Genomic DNA, 23,695 nt, shown 5'->3' on the forward strand with positions numbered 1-23,695 from the left:
CCCTCACCTCTGGAAACAGCACCCAGTCACCGTGTGCCGAGATCTGCCTGGGTCTCCCAGTGGCTGGCGGTCCAAAGACACATACGGCTGCCCTGTGCTAGTTCTGAGACCCAGCGTGTCCGGGTAGCACCGTGAGTCGAGCGAGATCCTCTGAATGCAGGATGGAATTAAATTAAAGAGGAACAGCCGACCCTGGTGGAGCCACCCAGTGTAGCAGCTTCTGGGCAGACAGGGGCAGTACAGTGGGCCGTGCAAGGACAGGGACGCTCGGCTCTTCAATGATCAGTTTCTGTCCCACCAAGGAGAGACTGTCAGTCACTAAGGGAAAAGTGGGCCCGGGAGTCCTTTTGGGGAGGACTGTGCGTGTTCATCTGTGACTGCACTGGCCTTAACGGGGTGGCTGTCGATGTGGACGCAAATCGAGAGACCCCATGGAGGCACCTCAGTGCCCCTTCTTCTTCCCATAGATGCTCTCCCCTCCTCGGAGGACGATGATGACGATGATGACTCCTCTTCAGAGGAGAAAGAGACAGATAACACCAAACCAAACCGTATGCGTGAGACACTGTTTCCTACCTTACTGCCCTTCGGGCCTGGGAGTTGGCGTTAGAGGGGCGGGGAGAAGGCGGAGGGGGCTCGTGGGGTCGCGGTGTGTGCCGGGCATCGCTCACAAGTGCGGCCACACCGGCTGGGCCCCGGCCCCTGAGCCTGACCTGCCGCGCTCTCTGTCCCCGCCTGTCTCTCTCGGCTTTCCCTGGACAGCTGTAGCTCCATACTGGACATCCCCGGAAAAGATGGAAAAGAAGCTGCATGCCGTGCCAGCGGCCAAGACGGTGAAGTTCAAATGCCCTTCCAGTGGGACCCCTAACCCCACGCTGCGCTGGCTGAAAAATGGCAAAGAGTTCAAACCCGACCACAGGATTGGAGGCTACAAGGTACGTGTGTGTGTATAAGTTAGCATAAGAGGAATGGGAGAAACTAAGTTAGAAAATCCTTATTATATGCTTTTCATTGTTTTAAATAATGGTTTCTTAACTCTACAGATAATGCATTCTTACAAATTTTAAATACAAAGAAATGCAAATAAAGTTAAAAAATCTTTTCAGTCTCTTTTCTGTGGATATGGTTTGTACATAGTTAATTACATCACGTGCGTGATTTCTCATCTTGTCGTTTGGTAACTTCACGAGTCCTTTTATGTCGTATTTCAAGCATGAGTGTCTGAATGATAATTCTTCGTAGCAAAGTATCACAGACTGTTTTGTGATATTAGGTATTTTCTAGTTTTTCACTTTTATAAATAACATCGCAGCAAGTATCTTCGCTGGCATTTTTCAGTGTTCTTCCTTAGGACAGATTGCTAGAAATGAAACTCCTAGGTCAAAGGGCATAAGCATTTTTTAAGCCCTTGATGCATGCTACCCAGTCACTTTATTTAAAGAGACAATCAATTCACCCTCCCATAGCAGAGTATGTGAACGACCGATTCACTGTGCCTTTGCCAGCAAATTCGGTGGATGAAAGCACAGTGATCCCCTCCATGCCGTGTTGCTGGCCGTGGTCTCAGTTACCCACAGTCAACCAAGGACCGAAAATAGGGGGGTACGGTATAAAATATCTTTATTTTGAGAGAGACCACATTCACGTAACTTTTATTACAGTAAATTATAATTGTTCTATTTTATTACTAGCCCTTGTTATTAATCTCTTACTGTGCCTAATTTATAAATTAAACTTTACCATGGGTATGTATGTATAGCAAAAGACCTAGTGAGTATAGGTTTTGTAACTAGCTGTAGTTTCAGGCATACACTGGGGGTCTTGGGACGTACCCCCGTGGATAAGGGGGGGACTACTGCATGTCATTGTTCTTGTATGTGTTATTTCGCTTATTAGTGAAGTTAGAATTTTCATATGTTAATAAGCAGTTTTCATTTCCTCTCACGTAGATTGTTGTCCTTTGCCCATTTATATCTGTACGAAGAACATCTACCTTATAATCCCTCTTCAGAGTCTCTGATTATCCATGGAGTCCCTGTTTTTCTCTCATCTCACCTAGCTTCGCTTTTCTCGATAATTGTGTATAAGAAAAGCAGTGGGGCCAGGCACGGTGGCTCACGCCAATGATCCTAATGCTCGGGGAGGCCGAGGCGGGAGGATCGCTTGAGCTCAGGAGTTCAAGAACAGCCTGAGCAAGAGTGACACCCCATCTCTACTAAAAATAGAAAAATAAGCTGGGCATGGTGGTGCACACCTGTAGTTCCAGCTACTAGGGAGGCTGAGGCAGGAGGATCGCTTGCGCCCAGGAGTTGGAGGTTGCTGTGAGCTATGATCATACCACTGTACTCTAGCCAGGGTGACAGAGGAAGACTGTCGCCAAAAAGAAAGAAAAGAAAGAAAGAATAGGGAAACATTTTAAGTTAATTCACCAAGCCCTTACTGTGTGCAAGGCACTATGCTTCAAACGTTCCTGCCCGTAACGATTTTCCAGTCTAGCAGAAGGTCCTGCGTGCAGAGCACCTATCGTAGAAGGCAGACTGTCATCAGTGCTTCAGCAGACAGAGAGAAGGGTGAGAACAGTTCTGACCAGAGATTGGGCTGGAGGAGATGGTTTTGGAGATGAGACGGCAAGGGCAGGCAGGGCCGGACTCTCAGCAGGAGAGCCGTCCCAGGCGCAGGAATGGCACGGATAGAGGCGTGCAAGTTGGGAACACTCCTGGTGTATTTGGGAGAGTTGCAGAAGGCACATTTGTCCAGATCACAGATGGCCTTGAATACCACAGGGGAGACTCCCAAGCCCCATGCCCACCTGCCAGTCTTCCTGAGTGTTCTTTCAGGGTGTGAACAGACTGGGAGGGGGGCACTCCACACCCTGGCCCGCAAAGGCTGCAGCCTGGGGCCGTGCGCCGCTCTGATCCGGAGGGTACGTCACAGGCGCCAGCGCTGCCTGCGCTCCCTCCAGACCCTCGACGGAGCCCTCTGGCATGTTTCTCCTCAGGTCCGTTATGCCACCTGGAGCATCATAATGGACTCCGTGGTGCCCTCTGACAAGGGCAACTACACCTGCATTGTGGAAAACGAGTATGGCAGCATTAACCACACCTACCAGCTCGATGTCGTGGGTAAGAAGGCGAAGGCAGGCCGGGCGCGGTGGCTCACACCTGCACCCGGGAGGCCGAGGCAGGAGGATCACTTGAGGTCAGGAGTTTGAGACCAGCCTGAGCAAGAGCGAGACCCCGTCTCTACTAAAAATAGGAAAATTAGCTGTGAGCTTATAGTCCTAGCAACTTGGGAGGCTGAGGCAAAGAGTATCACCTGAGCCCAGGAGTTTGAGGTTGCAGTGAGCTAGGCTGATGCCACGGCACTCACTCTAGCCCGGGCAACAGAGCGAGACTCTGTCTCAAAAAAAAAATAAGGCAAAGGCAGCAGGAGTAGCAAGGTTAGAGCTTAGAGGGAGGAGGTTTGGAGAAAACAGCTGCAGTGTCCAGGTTTCTTAGCGGCAGAGTATAGCGTGTGGCACTTACTATAATAGCTTTGTCACCTAGAATAGGCCACTTCCCCCTTTGGAGCGTCGTCACTTTTCTTACCTGTAAAATAGAGTTAAGAGGATCAGACGGTAGCACATCTCAAAGCTGTTTGTTGCCGTCAAATAGAAGGTGCTGTTGCTGGTTTGTCCTGAAGGAGGTGGCTGGTGTAGGGATGTTAAATGTGGCGTAATATTCATGACCAGCCTGGGCAACACAGTAAGACATCGTTTCTAGAAAATAAAAAAAATAAAAAAAATTAGCCGGCGTGGTGGCGTGCGCCTGTGGTCCCAGCTATTCAGGAGGCTGAGGGAGGAGGATCCCTTAAGCCCAGGAGTTTGAGGTTGCCGTGAGCTATGGTGATGCCACTGTACTCTAGCCTGGGCAACAGAGTGAGACCCGGTCTCCAAAAGACAAAACAAAACAAAAGGCATAACCGTAGGCGTTGCATAATGAACACCAGCCATATGCTGGGCTCTCTAACTGCTTCCGCTGCAGCTCTCATGGTACTGCTGCAAGGTTGGCACTGTTACTCTGGTATACCCGAGAGCACACGCGCGGGCTCAGAGAGGTCAGATACCTCGTCGGTGCAGAACTCCAGACCCGAGTCCAGTTGGGGTCACCACAGGATTCTCTAGGGAGAACACCATCCCTCTCGGGGTGATGACTGCAGCCTGTTCCTTCTAGAGGTTTTATTCCCTAGAGATTACAAGGCACAGAGTCTCACAGCCGGTGTCTGTCTTGGTTTTCATGATACCATCTAAAAAGGAGATAGCGATCCAGGAGGTCTGGGGTAGGGGATGCGATTCTGCATTTCTAACAAGCTGCTGAGGTGATGCTGGTGCCGTGCTCCTGGAACACACTTTGGACAGCAGGAGTCTAGAAGCGACTGTCCAGTTTTGCTTAAGGAGAAGTAGGCTGTGCCGAGGTCTGTTGTAACCTTATCCGTTAAGGCAAGAGAGATTGACTTTGCCTGTAGATAAGTTTGCATTGCCTTGGGAGGATGGCTTAGGGCTGAAGGGAGGGCATCCCTTTTCCTAGCTCAGGTTTGGGGGCTGGAGCTCAGCAGAAGCCCCAGGAGGTGCCCCGCCCACCACTGGGAAGCTTAGGGGGCGCTGGGTGGGCACGCTCTCTTTAGCCTGGACCAGGCATGGCAGCGACTGACAAGCCTCTCCTCTCCGTCCTTCCACAGAGCGGTCCCCGCACCGGCCCATCCTGCAGGCAGGGTTGCCTGCCAACAAGACGGTGGCCCTGGGCAGCAACGTGGAGTTCATGTGTAAGGTGTACAGCGACCCCCAGCCTCACATCCAGTGGCTGAAGCACATCGAGGTGAATGGGAGCAAGATTGGTCCCGACAACCTGCCCTACGTCCAGATCTTGAAGGTAATCTGGGCCCCAGGTGTCCGTGGGCCCGAGTGCTGGGTAGAGACCAGCGTCTCTGGGGCTCAAGTTCCCGTGGGGTAGGCTCAGTGCCCGGGACCGGGGTCAAGCGATAGCCTTCAGACACACCCTCCCTCTGAGCAGGTTATAGCCACATTGCCCAGAAGCAGGGACAGCTCAGAGTGGAGGTGAGCGGGGAACGGAGGGCTTGGGGGGTGGACCCCACGGGTTTCCAAAGAGCTTCAAGAGGGATGTTGTGTGGCCGCAGGGTCAGCTGCTCGGGGACCCTGCCTTTTGTCCAGACCCCAACCCTGTCCAGCAAGCATTTCCCGGCCTCGGCCCTGCTTCCCGAATTAACGACCTTTCTGGCAGTTGGGGTGAATGACAAGGGCCTGCCCGTCTTGCGTAGAATTGGAAAAACAAATGCCACCTGTAACTTCTGAGCTGTATGGGGGAGTAATGGCGTTTTCTTCCTTTGCCCTCTCACTCCCAGACGTTCAAGTCTGCCTTTCCCCGAATGCTCCATTAATCCAGGAAGGTAATTAATTGCCCAGATCTCCAGTGGATCTCGCGACAGGAAGTCTCCAGAGGCTGGGAAAGTTGTTTACCTCCTTGTCCCAGAGCGAGACCTCATCCTCCCTGGCCGGGCTGTCCCAGAGATTTACTGTCCATCCCTCCGTCCCTTGTCTTTGCTGCTGGTGCCGAAACTGCTGTGTAGGACGGGGCGGGGCCGTGGCCACCGTGTCCATTCACAGCCCCTGCCGCAGTCCTGGCAGAGGGCATTGAACACAAATAGGACAGCTGACTCGAAGCAGCGTTTTTGTTTTCCCAAACGCTTTGGACGTTTGCAGCCCGCTTGTTTTGTCCCACTGAAAAGGGAAAGATGGTGACTCTCGCTAAATGTCTCCGTTACCTCAGCTTCCTGGGCCCGCCCGGAATGGACGCGGGAGCGTGGTGTGGCCCCATCTCGGGTGTTTGCCCGACTGACTGGCGTGTCGTTGGTTTGTTCCAGCATTCGGGGATTAATAGCTCGGATGCGGAGGTGCTGACCCTGTTCAATGTGTCAGAGGCCCAGAGCGGGGAGTATGTGTGTAAGGTTTCCAATTACGTTGGTGAAGCTAGCCAGTCTGCGTGGCTCACTGTCACCAGACCTGTGGCAAAAGGTAATGGGGAGTCGGACGGGACCCTGCGCTGGGAATCGGATGCAGCCCCCGGCTGCTGGGGCGTGCGCCCCGCCGGACTGTCCCTGTTGTCCTGCTGCACTCGTAGTGCCCAGAGCCATGGAAAAATGCCCGGCCTGGGAGGCTGGCTTGGTTCGGTGCTGTGTTGGTGTCTGCTGGCTCCCTCTGGACCTCCTGTGTGTCCCTGGGCTGTGTGCGTATCCGGTCCCTGCGTGGTCTCTTGGGGACACGGTCTTGCTGTGTCGCGAATGATGCTGCAGACTGGCAGTGTGAGCGGTGGGTAGGAGAGCGGGCCGGTGTCCGCAGGCTGTGCGTGCGTGCGTGCGTGCGTGCGACTGTAGTGCCTTCCACCCCCCGTGTGTCCCTCCGACTCTCCTTACCTGAAACCAAACAGCCCCCGCCCGCCGGGCCCCATTTCTCCATGCCGCCCGCCGCCGCATGCTCGGATGGGCCGGGGCTGCCAGCGTTGGTGAAGGGTCCTAACCAGCCGTCCTCTTCCCAGGTCTGCCGGAGTTCCTCCCTCAGGGTCTCGCCCTCTTCCTCTAACAGGTTTTGCTGCCTGGTGGTTTCTGTTCCTTGTTGCAAAGGAGACGCTGGGGAGCATCTCTTCCTCTGGTTTTTCTCCCCCCGCCCTCTGTCTCCCTCCCGCTCTGTGTCTCGTAGGGGCCTCACGCCCGGTGCTTGTCCATCTTGCTTCCGTTGTCTCTTCTAGACTGCCGGCGTTAACACCACCGACAAGGAGATGGAAGTGCTTCACTTAAGGAATGTCTCCTTTGAGGACGCGGGGGAGTATACGTGCTTGGCGGGTAACTCTATCGGACTCTCCCACCACTCTGCATGGCTGACCGTTCTGGAAGGTATACACTGCACGTCTCCTCTCGATGTCCTGCCCTCGCCGCGGGCACGGGGGGAGCATGCATTGCGGGGCTGGGGGAGACACAGAGGAAGGGGCTCCCGCCTGCCACGTGCCCCTTCCTGCTCCGGCTTTGAGGGCTGCATCCTCTCGGCTCACATGGGAGCTTCCCGAGTTTCGCAGGCGCACGGAGGCTCCTGCCTGTGCCCCCGCCTCTGGCTCTCCCCTGGCCGGTGCGATGCATGCGCGGGCTCTGGGTTTGACTTGCAGTGGGCTCCGTGCCAGGGCACGCTCCTTCCATCCTCGGGTCCAGCAGCTTTCCCTCCTCCATGCGGAGTGTCTGGATTATCCAGTCCTTTTGGGCCAGTCCCAAAGGTCTCAGAAAGGGCCCTACGCCGGCCCTCCCTGAACACACGCCCTCTGCCAAGAGGGGCTTGCTGCCCCGCAAGGGACAGGGCGAGCCCACCCGTCCACACTGCCATCCTCTGCCTTTGGAGGAGGGGCTCTACCCAGACAAGTGCCCTCGAGCTGTTTTCAGTAAGGCCTGTCCCCGGGCGGCCGCAGGAGGGTGACAATGCCCGTGTCTCCTCTTTAGCCGCTGCTACCACCTCTCCTATCCCAAGAGGGGAGGTCTGCACGCTGACCCAGGAAGGAAGGAGCCCGCCTGCTGCGGGTGGTGGGCTGGTGACCGCAGGGTTGTGGCTGCCTCTCGGAGAGTCCTGCACGTGGGTCTGGGGGCTGCTCTGTCCTTCCTGCTGCACTGCCCTCCTCCTTCCCTCTTCCCCGCGCCCCGCTTGCCCAGTGGGCCCCGCGGTGCCCCTGCCCGGGGCGGAAAAGTGTTCTGTTTTTATCACGTCCCTGTGTCTGTCCTGTCTGTGCCCCCTGTGTGCCCCAGTCAGTCGTCTTCAGTTCTCAACATGGGGGAAAATAAAACAGAAACACTTCTCCCACCTGCAGCTCTGCCGGCTCCTTGTCAGGCCTGGGGACGTCCTCCTCCAGGCTCAGTCGGGGCGCCTGTCTGGAAGGGTCCCCAGGGGTGCCGCCTGCCTCCATGGCTGGCCGGTGTGTCTTACCGGGGAGGGTCGGGAGGAGGACTGGGCGCGGCGAGGCGTGTTCCGTGACGCGGTGCTGCGTGCGCCGGGGCGGAGGCCTCCCAGCCTCCTGCTCAAGGGAGGGCGGCTGCGCTGGCTTGGCCCCTGTGGCCCTGGGGGAGGATTCCCAATGGAAAGTGGGAGAAGAGAATAAAACAATGCAACCCCCCCCCATGCATTTCCTTCTTGAGTTTTAGGAGTTGGGGCCTGTGAGTAGAAATCTTAAGAACTGCAAAAAAGTTGATTTTTTTTTTTTTTATATCTCGAGTAGTCCAAACATGTTTGGAAATTAAGTCAGCTTTGCCCGTGGTTTGGCTAGGTGTAAACATTTACCTGTCTGATCCGACAATGACACAGATGCAAGGCGGGACAGACAGTTGGGACGCAGGCTGGCCGCCCCTCCCTTCATTTGTCCTCATTCTGTGAGTGCCGCCGTGGCCAGGTGCTGTGGCGTGCAGAAATGAACAAGGCTCCGGCCCTGCCCTCGGACCGGGTGGCTTCCCTGGTAAATGTTTGCACACGGTGCTGAGGCTCCGCCGTGTGTCCATGAGGAGACCGAGAAAGCCGCCCCTTGCAGGGTGCGGTAACCTCTAGGCCGGGAATCCAGCTGAGCAGGGAGGCTCAGGAATGCACAGGGGTGGGACTCGAGCAGCAAGGTGGTTGCAGTCTGTCCCTCCAGCATGGTGGTTGCAGTCTGTCCCTCCTACGGGGTTCGAGTCAGTTGAGGGAAGCCTCAAAGATCACAGGGTGCCCAGTCCTCCCAGTGCCAGAATCCCAGTCCTGCCTAGGACCTGGTGTGGTCCTTCTCCTCCCTAAAAGCTCCCAGGGGTCAGGAGACGGGTGTTGTCCACCTTACGGGAGCGGGGCCTCCCGTGGACGGGGCCCCAGAGCCCGCTAACACCCTGTTCACACCGACTCAGCCCTGGAGGAGAGGCCGGCGGTGATGACCTCGCCCCTGTACCTGGAGATCATCATCTACTGCACGGGGGCCTTCCTCATCTCCTGCATGGTGGGCTCTGTCATCATCTACAAGATGAAGAGTGGCACCAAGAAGAGTGACTTCCACAGCCAGATGGCCGTGCACAAGCTGGCCAAGAGCATCCCCCTGCGCAGACAGGTAACAGAAAGTAGATGGGGGATTCGCACGCTCGCCACTGCCCTCCCGCTGTGCCCCTGGGGCTTCTCCGGGGACCTCTGACACCCTGCCCTCTCCACTGTTCCTAACCGACCGCCTCGGGCTTTGCTTTCTGGCTTCTGGGCGGGGCGCAGTGGAACTTATTTAGCTAAGTGCTCCAGGGTCGGTTCAAGCTGGTCTGGCCTGTGAACCCCCTGTCTCCCCCCGCCCCCCCCGCCCCACTGCAAGTCCCCTGCCCCCTCCCCCTGCTCCGCACATGGACTGGGAGAATGTCCTGTCTGGGCTGAATGTGCCTTTGGTGCCATTGGAACCGTCCTGGGGGCAGGTTGGAGGTGCAGAGGCACAGGGCGGAGAAGGGGACCTGAGTCACCCCCGCTGCCCTCCTCCCCGAGGTGTGGCCACTCACCCAGAACAATCCGTAAGCTGAGGCAGGGTTTTCACAAAGAATCAGGACAAGAACAGAGTTGTTATTGCGATGACAAGTCACAAAGCGTCAAGCCGGCCTAGGTACCTTTGGTCTACTCACTTAAAGGTGAGTGAGGTGGAGCCCAGAGAGGCCAGTCAGTGGCCGGAATGGGCCAGCCCTAGACCCTGGGTCTCCCGGCCCCGGGCGGTCTCTCCACCACTCCGCGTCGCGTCGGGGAAGGAGTACCAGACGCACAGAATAATCGCGCCGCTGCCGTTGCTGGGAAGCCCGGGCTGCCACCTCCCCCGTCCTTGCTAGAAGGGTGACCCCACTCTTCCCCCGCAGGTGTCGGCTGACTCCAGCGCCTCCATGAACTCCGGGGTTCTTCTGGTTCGGCCCTCGAGGCTGTCCTCCAGCGGGACGCCCATGCTCGCCGGGGTCTCTGAGTACGAGCTTCCCGAAGACCCCCGCTGGGAGCTGCCTCGGGACAGGTAATGCTCTGGGCCCCGCTCGCCGTGGCTGTCCTCTTGGGGGGGCGTGTATGCTGAGACCTTCTAGGGGGCGAAGGCGCGTGAAACGCCTCCAGAAACGCTCATTTCCGCCTTCTCCTCTCAGCTGGGTGAGATGCGGAGAGGTCGGGGTGGGGTGCCCTGTCGAGGCTTGAACGTCCCCGGCCCCCACTTACGCCACTCTCTGTTTTCCCCCGAAGACTGGTCTTAGGCAAGCCCCTGGGAGAGGGCTGCTTTGGGCAGGTGGTGTTGGCCGAGGCCATCGGGCTGGACAAGGACAAACCCAACCGTGTGACCAAAGTGGCCGTGAAGATGTTGAAGTGTAAGTGCAAAAACAGTCCTTTCCCTTTGCGAGCGCGCGGTGGGCCTGGGGCCCGCAGAGCCCCTTCTCGGGGCTGTCGCTGCCCTCACCTGCCGCCCCGCTTGCTTCGGGCTCCCGGGAGCGGAGGGGCTTTCCGCACACGGTGTCGCTGCGATCCCACTTTGTTCCTTGGCATCGGTCTGGGCTGTGTCGGGTGCTTATTCTAGAGCCCGTCGCCTGCTGAATTCCTCACCGTGTCCCCTGTCCACTCGCCGCCACGTGTTGCAACAGCGGCTCCCAAGAGAGGGCAGAGAAAGCACACGTGGCTGGGCCGTGGGGAGGAGAGACTCAGGCCCCAGGGAAAAGCCGCCTCGGGCACGCGCCCTGTCCCGTGTCCCTCGGCCTTCCTCCTGCCTCCCTCCCTTCCAAAAGTAAAGAGCCCCCTGTCGTTCTCTGGCCCGTGTGTAAAGCGGATGCAACAGAGAAAGACCTGTCAGACCTGATCTCGGAAATGGAGATGATGAAGATGATCGGGAAGCACAAGAACATCATCAACCTGCTGGGAGCCTGCACGCAGGACGGTGGGTGCCGCGCCAGGCCAGGGCGAAGATGGGAGCTGGGCTGGGGTCCCGGTGACACGGCCCCTCTTGGCCACACTTCAGGGAGGGGTTAGGGGAGGCAGGCGTGGCAGAGGTTGGAATGTTCTCGGGTCTGGGCTGATGCCCACTGGTGTTCCTCCAAGAGTATGGGCACCTAGAGTCACACACACAGTTTGTGGACAGGAACAGGAAAGCAATTGTGGTCTCAATTAGGGCTCCTACCCCAACTTTGTTCTGGAACTTTCTGGACTGTGCTAGGAAAAATGATTTCCCTGACTTTCTCTGAGGAATAGAATGAATTCCCCTGGTTCCCCGAAGAGGAGGCAGGAAAGGCGAGGCAGGGCGTGGTGTGCCGCTGGGGGTGGGCTTCCTGGCGGGGAAGCTAAAGCCGCTCACCTGCCGCCTGCCCTGATGGCCTCTCCATCCGTGCCCAGGTCCCTTGTATGTCATCGTGGAGTACGCCTCCAAGGGCAACCTGCGGGAGTACCTGCAGGCCCGCAGGCCGCCCGGGCTGGAATACTGCTACAACCCCAGCCACAACCCAGAGGAGCAGCTCTCCTCCAAGGACCTGGTCTCCTGCGCCTACCAGGTGGCCCGGGGCATGGAATATCTCGCCTCCAAGAAGGTGTGGAAGCTGAAGGCCCCCCACTCCCGCAGTTCCCCAGTGAAGTTGGGGGGGAACAGAGCCCTCCCGGCACTCTAGCTCGTGACTTTTAATCCTTCGGCGGGGTCGTGGGCATGCTGGGCACTGACCCCTGTTGCTGTTTGAGGCTGTCTGGGGACATCAGAGTCGGGAGAACGAGTGCAGCCCAGCGGCCTTGGGGTCAGACCGGATCAGGGTCAGGTCTGTGCCACTTTCTGCGTAGTGCCGGGCGGCTACTCGGCATCTTGTATTTCTTGCCAATGCAAAATGAGAGCAGTGATACCTGTCGTACATTGTTGCGGGGATGCGACGGAATGGCGTCTGCGAGGGTGCCAGGACGGTTCTGGTGCGCAGTACGGGGTGGCTTTGTTTGCGCCCCGAGCCAGCGTGGGTGTGCCGTGCCGGGAGATGGGGCCTGGGAGCCCGTGCCTCTGCGGTCTGGACGCTTAAAGGGTTGTCAGCCTTTCGGCAGAGGCGAGGCAGGAGGGTTTGCTAAGTGACTGAGCCACGGGCAGAGCAGCGTGGCGGGGCGGGGTCCTGTGCGGCCGGTGGGTCTCCCTGTCGACTGCACGTACCTCAGGGGCGGAGGGCGGAGGGCGGAGGGCGGCTCAGAGTCCCCGCTGGGCGTGTTTCACAGTCGTTGGCCGCTGGAGCCTTCCGGTTCCCTCACCTCCCTCCCACCCTCCTCCCTCCCTCCGCAGTGCATACACCGAGACTTGGCTGCCAGGAACGTCCTGGTGACGGAGGACAACGTGATGAAGATCGCAGACTTCGGCCTAGCCCGGGACATTCACCACATCGACTACTACAAAAAGACCACCAACGTAAGCCCTGCGGGTTCCGCCCCACGCTGCTCTGACCCGGCGCTTGCTTCGTCCGAGAATCGGCTTGGTGGGGTGGGCTGAACACGTGGGCACCGCTCCCCAGCCCCATCCCGCCTCCGCCTGCGCCTGCCCCCTGGCTGCCCTATCTGGGGCCCCCCTCGATCTCCCTGTGCTGCTTGCAGGGCCGCCTGCCCGTGAAGTGGATGGCGCCCGAGGCGTTGTTTGACCGGATCTACACCCACCAGAGTGATGTGTGAGTCTGAGATAAGCAATTGCCAGGGCTACGTGGGTGGAGAACTTACAGGACAGCGCAGTCCTGTGTTCCCCTCTGGACTGGCGAAGGAAAACACAAAACCTTGTCTGTATTCGTTCGCTTTGCTCCCAGAAAGCCCAGTCTGTTCTGCGCACTGACCCCTGGCACTGCCCTGGGGTAGAGGAGGTTCGGGATGGGACCCTGAGACCCCGGGGCTCTGTGCTTCTCCGCAGGTGGTCTTTTGGGGTGCTCCTGTGGGAGATCTTCACGCTGGGCGGCTCCCCGTACCCCGGCGTGCCTGTGGAGGAGCTCTTCAAGCTGCTGAAGGAGGGGCATCGCATGGACAAGCCCAGCAACTGCACCAACGAGCTGTAAGCCCGCGGCGACACCGGAGGCCCTGAAGCCAGGCCCTGAGGGCAGAGGACTGGGCTGGAGGGGGTCCACCCAGGGGGAGCGGCCCTCCGGGTCCTCCCTCTGCTCGTGTGCGTCCAGCCTGACCTCAGCCCCTGCTGCAGGTACATGATGATGCGGGACTGCTGGCACGCGGTGCCCTCGCAGAGACCCACCTTCAAGCAGCTGGTGGAAGACCTGGACCGCATCGTGGCCCTGACTTCCAACCAGGTGAGGCTACCTGCCACCACGTGGCTGCCTGTCACTCCCTGGCCCGGGGAGGAGGGCACCTGGCCATTGCTCCTTCCTCTCGCCTGTCGCAGGAGTACCTGGACCTGTCGATGCCCCTGGACCAGTACTCCCCCAGCTTTCCCGACACCCGAAGCTCCACCTGCTCCTCGGGGGAGGATTCCGTCTTCTCCCACGAGCCGTTGCCCGAGGAGCCCTGTCTGCCCCGACACCCACCCCAGCTTGCCAATGGCGGACTCAAACCACGCTGACTCCCACCCACCATGCCCCACCCCCCCAGACTCCATGGCCAACTGTAACCCTCACCCACGACTCCCTGCTGGCCCACTGCCTGTCCCTGCCCCCTTCCTGCTGGCAGGAGCCGGCTGCCTACGTGGGGCCTTGCTGTGTGGCCCGCCTTCACCCCACTGAGCTCACCTCTCCTCCTCCTCTTCCTCTCAACCTGCTTGCGAGAGAGAGAGGAGCGGAGAGGCAGGTACTTGCTGATGGACACTTCCTTCCCTCCCAAATGCCGGACCAAGATCCTGCCCGCCACCAGGTGCCTGGCGGGTGGGACGGTGGGGGAACAGGCGTGCAAGTGAGAGCTTCGCGAGCTTTCTCGTGTCGGTTTTGTCGGTCTCACCGGAACCCGCGAGCCCTTGTGTTCTGGCGGCAGGTGCCTTGTCCTCAGGGCTGCGGCGGTAAGGAGGTCGATGCTTCGGGCCTCGGTAGAAGGCGACCTCTGCTCCAGATAGATGGTGCCAGTAGCTTATTAATTCTGATACTAATTTGCTTTGCTGACCAAATACATGGTACCAGAGAATGGTGGGGCAAAGGCGGGGAGCAGTGTGTGGCCCTGGGGCCTAGCCCCGAACTGGGGGCTTTGTATATAGCTATGAAGAAAACACAAAGTGTATAAATCTGAGTATATATTTACATGTCTTTTTAAAAGGGTCGTTACCAGAGATTTACCCATTGGGTAAGATGCTCCTGGTGGCTGGGAGGCATCAGTTGCTATATATTAAAAACAAAGAAAAAAGAAAAAAAAGGAAAATGTTTTTAAAAAGGTCATATATTTTTTGCTACTTTTGCTGTTTTATTTTTTTAAATTATGTTCTAAACCTATTTTCAGTTTAGGTCCCTCAATAAAAATTGCTGCTGCTTCATTTTTATATGGGCTGTGTGAGAAGGGAGAGAACGTCCACTGGAAAGGAGGGTGCCTCGCGGGCCCCGGGCTGTCTGCCCAGAGGGCACTGCACGCTCCCCGCAGTTTCCTTGTAACCTCTTCCTCCTAGGTCCCGCGCCCAGACCTCCAGGACGAACCTCCTACCTCTCCGATGCTTTTGGAAAGGCAGGAAAAGAAGATGTCCGCATCGTGGGCAGGAACCTCCTGTCCGTGGCCCGGAGGTGCCGGGCAGAGGGCCAGGGCACAGCCCTCGACCACAGATTGTTTCCGCAGAGGAAACTGGGGGGGTTGGGCGGGGGGCGGGGGCACCTACCTTGGAATAGCTAAGGGGTAGGGCTAAAGTGATTAAGAGGAAAGCTAAGGATTGTTGTTCCACAAGGGTCTGCAGAAACTCAGACCCCCCCAGATGTGTGCCTCTGTGTGGGCGGGGTCGTGCCTGTGCTGCTTTCTGAGCGAGGGAAATCTCGTCACCTAAGGCTGAGCCTGCGTTCTGGTCCCTTAGTTCATTTTTCCCAACCACTTTGTTCGTTGTCCTCCCCCAGACCATTCTTCCTGTATCCACGGGACCGGGCCACATTTGTTGGGACTGTCACAACTCCTCGCTTCCTATAGTGCTTCCTGTCCAAACTCCACCCCATCCCTCAGGAAAGGGGGAAAAGATTCTCTGAATGTTTTTGTGTTTGTGGCTGCTTGGAAATTGACTTCTGCCACCTGCTGGTTGTCACTGTCCTGCCAAGTGGATTCTGGCTCCTGGGTACCTTACTTACCTGCTCAACCTGCCCCTGCTCCTCAGCCTCTACACTAAAGCTCGCTCTTTGCTGGATTACTGCTGTTCAGTGTGCTTTCATTTCTGCAGGAAAAAGGGGATTTGCTGCTTTAAATTTCCTTTCTGAGCTAGGTATATTTGGGCAGCTGCAGCCGTTGGTCACCATTGTCAAATTCTCTGTTTCTCTCTGTAAATATGCAACTGTTAACATGTTAACAATTTGTGTTAATGTTTAAAGAAAGCATAATTCGGTGAACAGAGGAAATGAATTTTAACTCTTTAAAATCATTTGCTTTGAGACCGTACAGTAGAGTCTTTCCTTGTAAAACAGTGACAATAATTTCTGCCGTGGCCCTGCCCTGAAGCACTGCTGCGTGAATGGATGCAGAATCTAAAGGCGTTCTGTGCCCGTGGGAGAGGTGTTAGAGAAATTATAAGGCACTATCATCGTAACAGTGGTGTCCTTGCTGTTACTACTCAAACACCCACAGATTTCCCCAGAGACTGAGCTGGCTGTCGAATAAAAGATAGCGAAATTGACCTGAGAAAATGAAATGGCCATCTTACTGAGATGACCAGATTGGGTCTCTTGAGGAAAGGAGTCCAGTTTATCTAATGAAGATGTCGTGCTGTCACGGCGCGGATCTGTCTGGTTTCCTGAGGGTTAAAAGATTAGGGCCCGGGACCACCACAGCAGGAATCAATATTGCCTTTCTGTCTTTTCTAATTGCCGTAGGCTGGGGATCATCAGTCCCTTGGCACTGCTAATGTAATGTATTGATCTCGGGTAAGTAAGATTGAACAGCAAGAACCTCTCTCAATGGTAGTGAAGTCGCTGTGTCCATCAGCCACCACTGGGTGGAGCCAGCGGGCTGGAGTCTCAGTCGGCGTTGGGCGCTGTGCCCGTCGGCTTTAACGTTCCATTGGTCCGACCGTGCCTGCTAGCGTGTGTGGGTGGCGAGCGGGAGATCTTCAGCCTAGGTTTTCACATTCCGTTTCAGCAATCAGAACACCGATTTAACATCACCTACATGACCTGTCTGTAATGACGAAGTACAGAATTAGACTGGCACAAGAGCAGGGCCATGGTGTCGGTGCCATCAGCTCCTCTCTGTAGTGGCGGAATTCTCTCTGTGAGACACAGGCCCAGGCCGACATCACTGGCGTTGGGTCCTACGGATTGCCCGAGTCATGCCCAGTGAGTTACTGGCCGCGGGCAGGGCCACACATTTGCACCTGTGCAGAAGAGTAGACAGTAGGGGTGGAAAGCTAGGAGCAGCCTGGCAGGGCCCCTCATCCCCTCAGCTGAGGAGAGCCAGGGAAAGCGAAGGGCAGCAAGCACCCAGCTGTTAGGGAGACCTGGGCTGGGGCAGGTCTCTAGGTTGACACAACAATATTCAGGATCGTTTATACTGTACTGCCTCTCACATGCATGACTTAGCACACAGAGTGATACGTTTTGTGAGCCTGCTGCCAACTGCCTGGTTTAATGGTTCGATTATCTCCTATGACTGCTCCAGGGGACCTGGGGCCAGTGTGGTGTCCTCCCGAGAGCCAATGGCACACGACTCTTCCCAGCTCTGTACTGTTGGGTGATCCCACGTTGGTAGCTTTAGTCAGCCATGGTGGGAGTAGTTAACCCACTGGAATATGCAGGTGCTATAAATGAGGGCTTTTCCCCCCTCCAAGAGAGGGTTGTTGATCATTTACCGGAACACCACTCACTAGCTAGGTTTCAGCATGGGGCTGGATCTAACAATCACTGAACCCAGCAGCCAGGCACCCTAAGTGATGAGAACAAAGACCCATCCTTGACTTCTGTGGGCTACTGTCTTAAGAATGGGGAGAAGAGTTTATGAAGTGGCCTGGGTCCCTTCACCTAACCATTCCCCCTCTGCTCGCAGGGAAAGCCAGAAAGAAATGTAGATCAGCCCAACAGTACACAGGGCTCACTCAGCTAAAACAGTATTGAGCAAGTTAACTAGCTAATCCCTTCCGCACATTTAACATCTGAAATGTAGACGAATTAAAATAAACACCCATCATTTTAAAAATGGGAGAGTTTATTGTGAATCACCTTGCTAGGCCAATGGCGGGAGCCGCGGATGCTGTATTTGCACGGTCGGGAGTCGTCATTCGCGGGGAAGTGGTCATTAGCAGGACGTGGTGGGGCTTGTCCTCTGATGGAGCAGAGATTTAGGAAGCATTTTCAAGTGTATATTCTTGCTGTGAAGTGCTGGTGACATTCCTCATTTGGGGATCCCAGAAAGGGCAGATTTGCGTTTGACTTGGTTTAACTGACTCTCATCTAACTGCTTTTAACTTCATAGCAAGGAAAGAAATCTAATTTTATCACCCACAGGCCAAAATACCTTTTCCCTTCTAACCACTTCCCAAGGGAAGAAAGCTGTATCTGTTATGTTCAGTATTGACAATACTGAAAACACTGAGCATAAATATCGGAATGCAGTACTCCTTCCTTCCTGGGTAGCAAAGGGATTATGTCCGACTTTAACAACCCCTATGACTAACAGATAGTCTTATTTGTGAAAGACAAACCGACCAGAAAAACACACCCAGCACAAACAAATGGCTAAGCCTTAAACCCTTAATTATGTTTCCTAGCAAAATGGGGGCTAATGAAAGCCACATGTGCTCGAATAGTGGCCGCCTCCCAGATTCCTGCAGCCTCTGCAGGCCCACGAGGGGGTGCCGTCAGAGCAGCTAAGCAGCCGCCAAACTTCTGTGATTGCCAGTCTGTTTAACTCCCCTTTTCTCCTCCAAGAAGATTTTTGTTCTAAGCCAGAAAGACCTTACTGGGAAGTGTATCCATCCCATCTCATAAGGGTACTGTTTGTACTGACGGGTCATTCTAAAGAAGTTGGTCAGGTGCTCTTAAAGTAGTTTTTTGGAGTTCCCACATTCTTACTCGGGATTGCAAGCCATGGGGGGCAGAGGGATCTAAGGTGTCAAGCTGACTCCATTTTGCAGAACGTTTCCTCTCTTAAAGGACATACACACAAATGTGGCTGTTTAGAAACGACGTGGTGGGGGTGGGCTTTGCACAAAGTTTAGTGGGATGACATAATGGTACAGAAAGATGAACTTTGCAATTCTGTTTCTCTGAATGGTCCGAACTTGGCCTCACTGCTGACATCACTCGGAATGGTCGTTACAAGGCCTCAGAGGACTGCCCCAAGGGCTAAACGGCTGACCCTCTAGCTCAGGCAGACAGACAGTCTGAGCTGGGAGGTCCTTTACGGATGCCACTGCGGAGGGCCGGACGCTGGAGAGAGCGAGCTCCATCCTCGAGCAGTCCTCATGCTCCTTTTGAACTAGCCTTGCTGTTCTGCGATGTCTTTTGTGATTTGGCCTGGAGCGTCTAGGTATAAAATATAAGGACTTTAGGCATTGGTCACAATGAGATGTGTAAGTTCTTCAGGAGTCCTTTGTGTTTTTTTAATCAAAATAATGACGGACCACAAAGTCAAATCTGAGTTTATAATTTACCTTGGTAATAAAAATAAAGGAGACATGCAAAAGACAAGGCCGGGGTGCGCCCTGGGTATGTGCCTAGCTAGCTAACCCTGGGATGCTCTTCTGGATGCTTAGCCCATCTGTGTCTTCACAGATCCTCTCCTACCTGCTGAGGTCCCCGGGAGCCAGTAGGGCCACCTCACCATTCAGCTCTCCTGTGACCTCCCTACTGCTTCCTTGTGTCATGCTTTCCACTCTTGCCTCAAATTCCTTCACCCAAATGGGAAAAGTGGATAGATAAGTAATTTCTTACTTACATGCATTTCTCCTAAAATTTAAATTGCTTTCCTGCTAGTATTTCCTGACATCAGAAGCCTGTGTAAAGTACACAACACATGGAAACTATTTCCATCTGGTGCATAAGAAAAGAAGGATCTGCCTATATTGTAATTAGCTTCTAGACTTAACATGTTTAGGTCTGATTCACGATTGCATCGGCTGATTTTTTTGGTTTTTTTTGCTTTTGGATAATTGAAGTAAAAAATGTGGTGGTTATAAGATGACTAAAGTTCAGCCTACAACTTCCTGTTTGGATGACAGGAAGAACTGTGCAATGTTTTGCAATAGTTATAATTCTAGATTCTCACTACCCTCACAGATAACTAAGGAGGACGGGTTTTCTTTTTCTGAGATACTTACAGCTTCCTTAGAAGTGATCGGTCCTTTAAGTAATGAAATAGGTGGTGACGGTGTCATAGGTGATGGTGTAGCTGGTGGTGGTTGTATAAAGTCTTCGTCCTTAAACGTCAGAACTGAGAGTTGGGTTACTGATTTAAAGCAAAATGTGTACTAGATCTACAGTCCACTGCCATGACCACCAGGAACTTGGAACAACTACTTCATATTCTGGCACAGGATTCAAAAGGCAAAATCCGGAACCTAATTACATATAGCCAAATGGTGAACTTTCTAAGAAACAGATCAAACAGTATAACAAATGTTCCTCATGAAGGAACACTATTATATTGAAATTCAGGTTCATTAAAGGGATTAAAAATAGAGACAATTAACCTACTGTTATTTGCATTTTTTAACCTAATTAATGAAATGGAAAGTAATTGTCTAACCTTAGTTCCCTTCAGTTGAGGTGCAAAATCCACCATGTTCTCTTTAGATTTGGGGGGAGTAGGTGATTCCACAGGAATATTTGTCTTTAGAGCCTAGGGCGAGAAATACTTTATATACACAAGTTTTCAGCTCTTCCTGAAACTCAGAAGCTCTTTTACAGTAGTCCAGGCCTTTTACCACAATTTGCTCTCCACTAAATCCCGAACTTCCACCTCCAGCTACACCCTTTATGAGTAACATAGGAAATATGCCCCTGAAATAGCAACTTAGCATTATTTCTCTTTGAGTTTTAAGCACTCTATATCACAAAGGTTGCACTCTGATTAGATTCTAGTATTTAAAATCCTCAGTTATTAAGCCATTAATTTGCCAATTCTGGTCCTGTTCTCAGTCTCCAAAAAGTTGCCATTTCTCAATTATCAGTTTCTAATGACGCATAACTTACTCAAAATTGACACTTACTATTTTTAGTATCTAATAATAAATGACAAATTTGCCTGATTACTAAAATGGTAGGTGTTACATGAAAGTCCAGTAAAACAAGGGAAATGGGGGGAGGATGTGGGATTAGAATAGACGACAGATTAGACTAGGGGGGTATAGAATAGCTAGCTAACCTATCTTTAGGAATTAATTAGGTTTGAAGAACAAATATTTCACTGCTCTTTGGAAATACTTTGTGTACCATGAAGGAAAGGGCTACATAAATCCAGTATTATAGTATATTTGATACGATGTCTCTAAATTCTTTACTGCAGTGGTCCCCAACATTTTTGGCACCAGGGACCAGTTTCATGGAAGACAGTTTTTCCACAGACCGTTACCGGTCTGAGGACCAGGGGTTGGGGACCGCAGCTTTACATAACCTAGCATGCTGCTTGTTCTCACTTTACGTATCTGAAGAATATAAGTTTAAAAACATAGATTTAAAAAGAGCGAATAAAATGCCTGGGAGCTTGTCATTTTGTCCTTAATTCCTTTCTCACCCACTCCAGAAAGAAACATCTGGATAAAGAGTTCATACCCATGTAGAATAACTCCGAGAACCCAAATTTAGCCGTGAGACATTGTGCTCCTCAAGAGTTCCTTGCTCCTGAGGGCAGTCTAAGAATGATGATTAACTTTGGTCTGCCTTAAATGGATCCAGGAGTTTGACAGACCAAGAACCCGCTAGCCTGCCTTTTAAAACATGGTCTATACTCCAAAATTGCTCCCAGCCTCCCTAGAAATTTTCCTGGACAAAACCCAAAACCAGATTACTCTCTGGAAATGTGAAAAGAGAAAGCAAGATCGTATTTGATGAAGTCAATTTTTCATGCTGGACTTCAAATAGTTTTCCTTGGCTTGTCCAAGGAGCCGGCCACATGACTAAGATTAAAAGTGATTGGCCCTTTCTCGGCACTAGCCCAACTACAGCACGTGTGTAGCATCTTCCACAAGGGACTTCTCTTTCTTTCTCAGAAGGTTCTGAGTCAGACATGAAGTTCCCAGGTAGGAAGTGAGGCCTGATGGGCCCAGAGCAAGACACTCCCGTGATTGGGCAATCCTGGGCTGTTCCAGGAGGAAAAATGTTGCTGAGTTAAAAGGAAAAAAATAATTAAGGAAATAAGTTGAAGAAATACAGAATTTACATTCTAACTTAGCCGTTCAGGGCTTAAAAATTAAAAGGAGGCCGGGTGCGGTGGCTCACGCCTGTAATCCTAGCACTCTGGGACGCCAAGGCGGGTGGATCGCTCAAGGTCAGGAGTTTGAGACCAGCCTGAGCAAGAGTGAGACCCCGTCTCTACTAAAAATACAAAGAAATTAATTGGACAACTAAAAATATATAGAAAAAAATTAGCCGGGCATGGTGGCGCATGCCTGTAGTCCCAGCTACTTGAGAGGCTGAGGCAGGAGGATTGCTTGAGCCCAGGAGTTTGAGGTTGCCGTGAGCTAGGATGACGCCATTGTACTCTAGCCCGGGCAACACAGTGAGACTCTGTCTCAAAAAAAAAAAAAAAAGGAATCTGGATAAATGAAATAGACATCAAAGAACAGGACCCATTGAGCCTAAAAGAAAGCAGTGTGTGTTGGGGGGAACCTAGTCTAACAAAGATGAGATAGTTAAGCAGAAAGAATGAACTATACTTCCATTAGTAAAATTCCTAAATCAAGCTGGGATTAAAGGCAGTAGCAGCCCTGTAGCTAGTGTAATCTGAGTGGCTTTCATTTGTTTTGAGGAATTTTTAAAATATTTAAAAGCCAGTTTGGGCCAAATTCCAAAAGAAACTCCTGCTCTGACCGCAGAAGTATACAAGACACTCATGGAGAGGCCCCAGTTAGGAGGAAATCCAGGCTCTCCATGAATCCAGGTACTCACCTCCCCACTTGGTGGGATCTCGATTGGCTTTGGCTTCACATCTATCAGGTAGAAGGTGCGTGACAGGAGCAAAAGGGAAGGAGGGACGTTCTCCTTCAGGTGGAGGTCCTGCCACTGGAAAATGGGAAAGAATCATGGAACACTACAGCCAGAAGTGACCCGTGGTCATCTACTGCTTCCCTCATTGACAGCTTCCCCTAGTTCGCGTGATGAGTTCAAGGCAGAGCGAGGGTCAACGCCAGCCTCAGACAGGGAAAATTCAATTACTTGCAACCCAATGTGGATCAAAGTAGCTAAGTATCTTCTCTTAGACAAAAAGTAGATCATGTGAAAGAATAAATCAGCCTCACTTATTAGTGAGGCCAAAAAAATACACATTAAAATGAGAATGAGATGTAAGTTTTCAAGTATAAAATTGGCCAAGCTTTTTTTTTTTTTTTTAAATTTTAGATCAACAATACATGCACAAGAGACAAAATTCAAAAGGTAAAGGTATTCAGGATTCTACCCCTATTCTCTAGCTACCCTCTTCCCTAGAAGCAACTACTGGTACTAGTTTCTTAAATAATCTTCCAGAGATATCCTAGGCATATACGAATACACGTATTTATATATTTCTTTACACAAAGGGTAACATATACGCTGTTTTATCCTTTGCTTTTTTTTTTTTTTTACTGAAATATCTTGGAGATTGATTACTATCAGTAGATAGAGCTGCCTCCTTTTTAAACATGTAAAGATTCCATTGTATGGAAATGCCATAACTTATTTGATTATTCTCCTATTGATGAACTTTAGGCTGTTTCCAATCTTTAATAGTGCTGCAATGGATAATCTAGTGGATATGTCATTTTGCACATGTGCAAGAATATATGATACATTCTCAGAAGTGAAATTGCTAGGTCAAAGAGTATATGCATGTGCCTGTAGTCCCAGCTACTTGGGAGGCTGAGGTGGGAGGATCACTTGAGCCCAAGCAGTTGGAGGCTGCAGTGAGCTACGATCACACCACTGCACTCCAGCCTAGGTGACAGAGCAAGACCCCATCTCTTTAAAAAAAAAAAAAAAGGTATACGCATTTTTCAGTTTTGAAAAATATTGCCAAATTACTCTCTATGGAAGTTTTTACCAGGAATGCATGAGTACCCCTCTCCCCGTCCCCTCACCCACACAGTATGTTATCAAACTCTGATTTTTGCCAATATAATAGGTGAATGTGGCATCTCTTAGTTTTAATTTATCTTATGAGTAAAGTTAAGATGTTTCGTATGTTTACCATTTTAAAATTTTCCTTTTTATGAACTATCTGCCTGCATTCTAACACAGGATTTGTGGAATAATAATACATAAGTGCTGAGTATCAGATAGTTGGATGAGTATCCTCACTCCCTTGTATTGGGATTGTAAAAGGCTACATCCTTTCAAGAAAGAAATTTATCCTCTCTGGGAGGCCGAGGCGGGC

At 52.7% G+C, this 23,695-nt stretch overlaps 2 protein-coding genes across 5 annotated transcripts in view; one reads left to right on the forward strand and one right to left on the reverse strand.

The window, feature by feature from the left end:
- Positions 1 to 14,386, forward strand: part of FGFR1 (fibroblast growth factor receptor 1) — a 48,735-nt gene extending 34,349 nt beyond the window's left edge. For 2 of the 3 annotated variants that reach the window (XM_012651109.1, XM_012651111.1), the window contains 15 exons: positions 468 to 551; positions 763 to 935; positions 2,999 to 3,122; positions 4,717 to 4,907; positions 6,798 to 6,942; positions 8,950 to 9,152; positions 9,916 to 10,061; positions 10,280 to 10,401; positions 10,851 to 10,961; positions 11,414 to 11,604; positions 12,324 to 12,446; positions 12,629 to 12,699; positions 12,933 to 13,070; positions 13,215 to 13,320; positions 13,413 to 14,386. In XM_012651109.1, the coding sequence (XP_012506563.1) occupies positions 468 to 551; positions 763 to 935; positions 2,999 to 3,122; positions 4,717 to 4,907; positions 6,798 to 6,942; positions 8,950 to 9,152; positions 9,916 to 10,061; positions 10,280 to 10,401; positions 10,851 to 10,961; positions 11,414 to 11,604; positions 12,324 to 12,446; positions 12,629 to 12,699; positions 12,933 to 13,070; positions 13,215 to 13,320; positions 13,413 to 13,589 (2,105 nt within the window). In that variant the 3' untranslated portion in view covers positions 13,590 to 14,386. The remainder of the gene's footprint in view (positions 1 to 467; positions 552 to 762; positions 936 to 2,998; positions 3,123 to 4,716; positions 4,908 to 6,797; positions 6,943 to 8,949; positions 9,153 to 9,915; positions 10,062 to 10,279; positions 10,402 to 10,850; positions 10,962 to 11,413; positions 11,605 to 12,323; positions 12,447 to 12,628; positions 12,700 to 12,932; positions 13,071 to 13,214; positions 13,321 to 13,412) is intronic. The other variant, XM_012651110.1, reaches the window with a different exon arrangement.
- Positions 14,387 to 18,318: 3,932 nt separating this feature from the next.
- LETM2 (leucine zipper-EF-hand containing transmembrane protein 2) overlaps positions 18,319 to 23,695 on the reverse strand; it is a 15,591-nt gene continuing 10,214 nt past the window's right edge. For both annotated transcript variants that reach the window (XM_012651096.1, XM_012651095.1), the window contains 4 exons: positions 22,234 to 22,347; positions 19,874 to 19,966; positions 19,446 to 19,544; positions 18,319 to 18,651 (listed from right to left, as the gene is read on the reverse strand). In XM_012651096.1, coding sequence (XP_012506550.1) covers positions 18,589 to 18,651; positions 19,446 to 19,544; positions 19,874 to 19,966; positions 22,234 to 22,347 — 369 coding nt within the window. In that variant the 3' untranslated portion in view covers positions 18,319 to 18,588. The remainder of the gene's footprint in view (positions 18,652 to 19,445; positions 19,545 to 19,873; positions 19,967 to 22,233; positions 22,348 to 23,695) is intronic.

This window comes from Propithecus coquereli, unplaced genomic scaffold (assembly GCF_000956105.1).
Source record: "Propithecus coquereli isolate 6110/MARCELLA unplaced genomic scaffold, Pcoq_1.0 Scaffold349, whole genome shotgun sequence".
NCBI classification, from domain to species: Eukaryota; Metazoa; Chordata; class Mammalia; order Primates; family Indriidae; genus Propithecus; species Propithecus coquereli.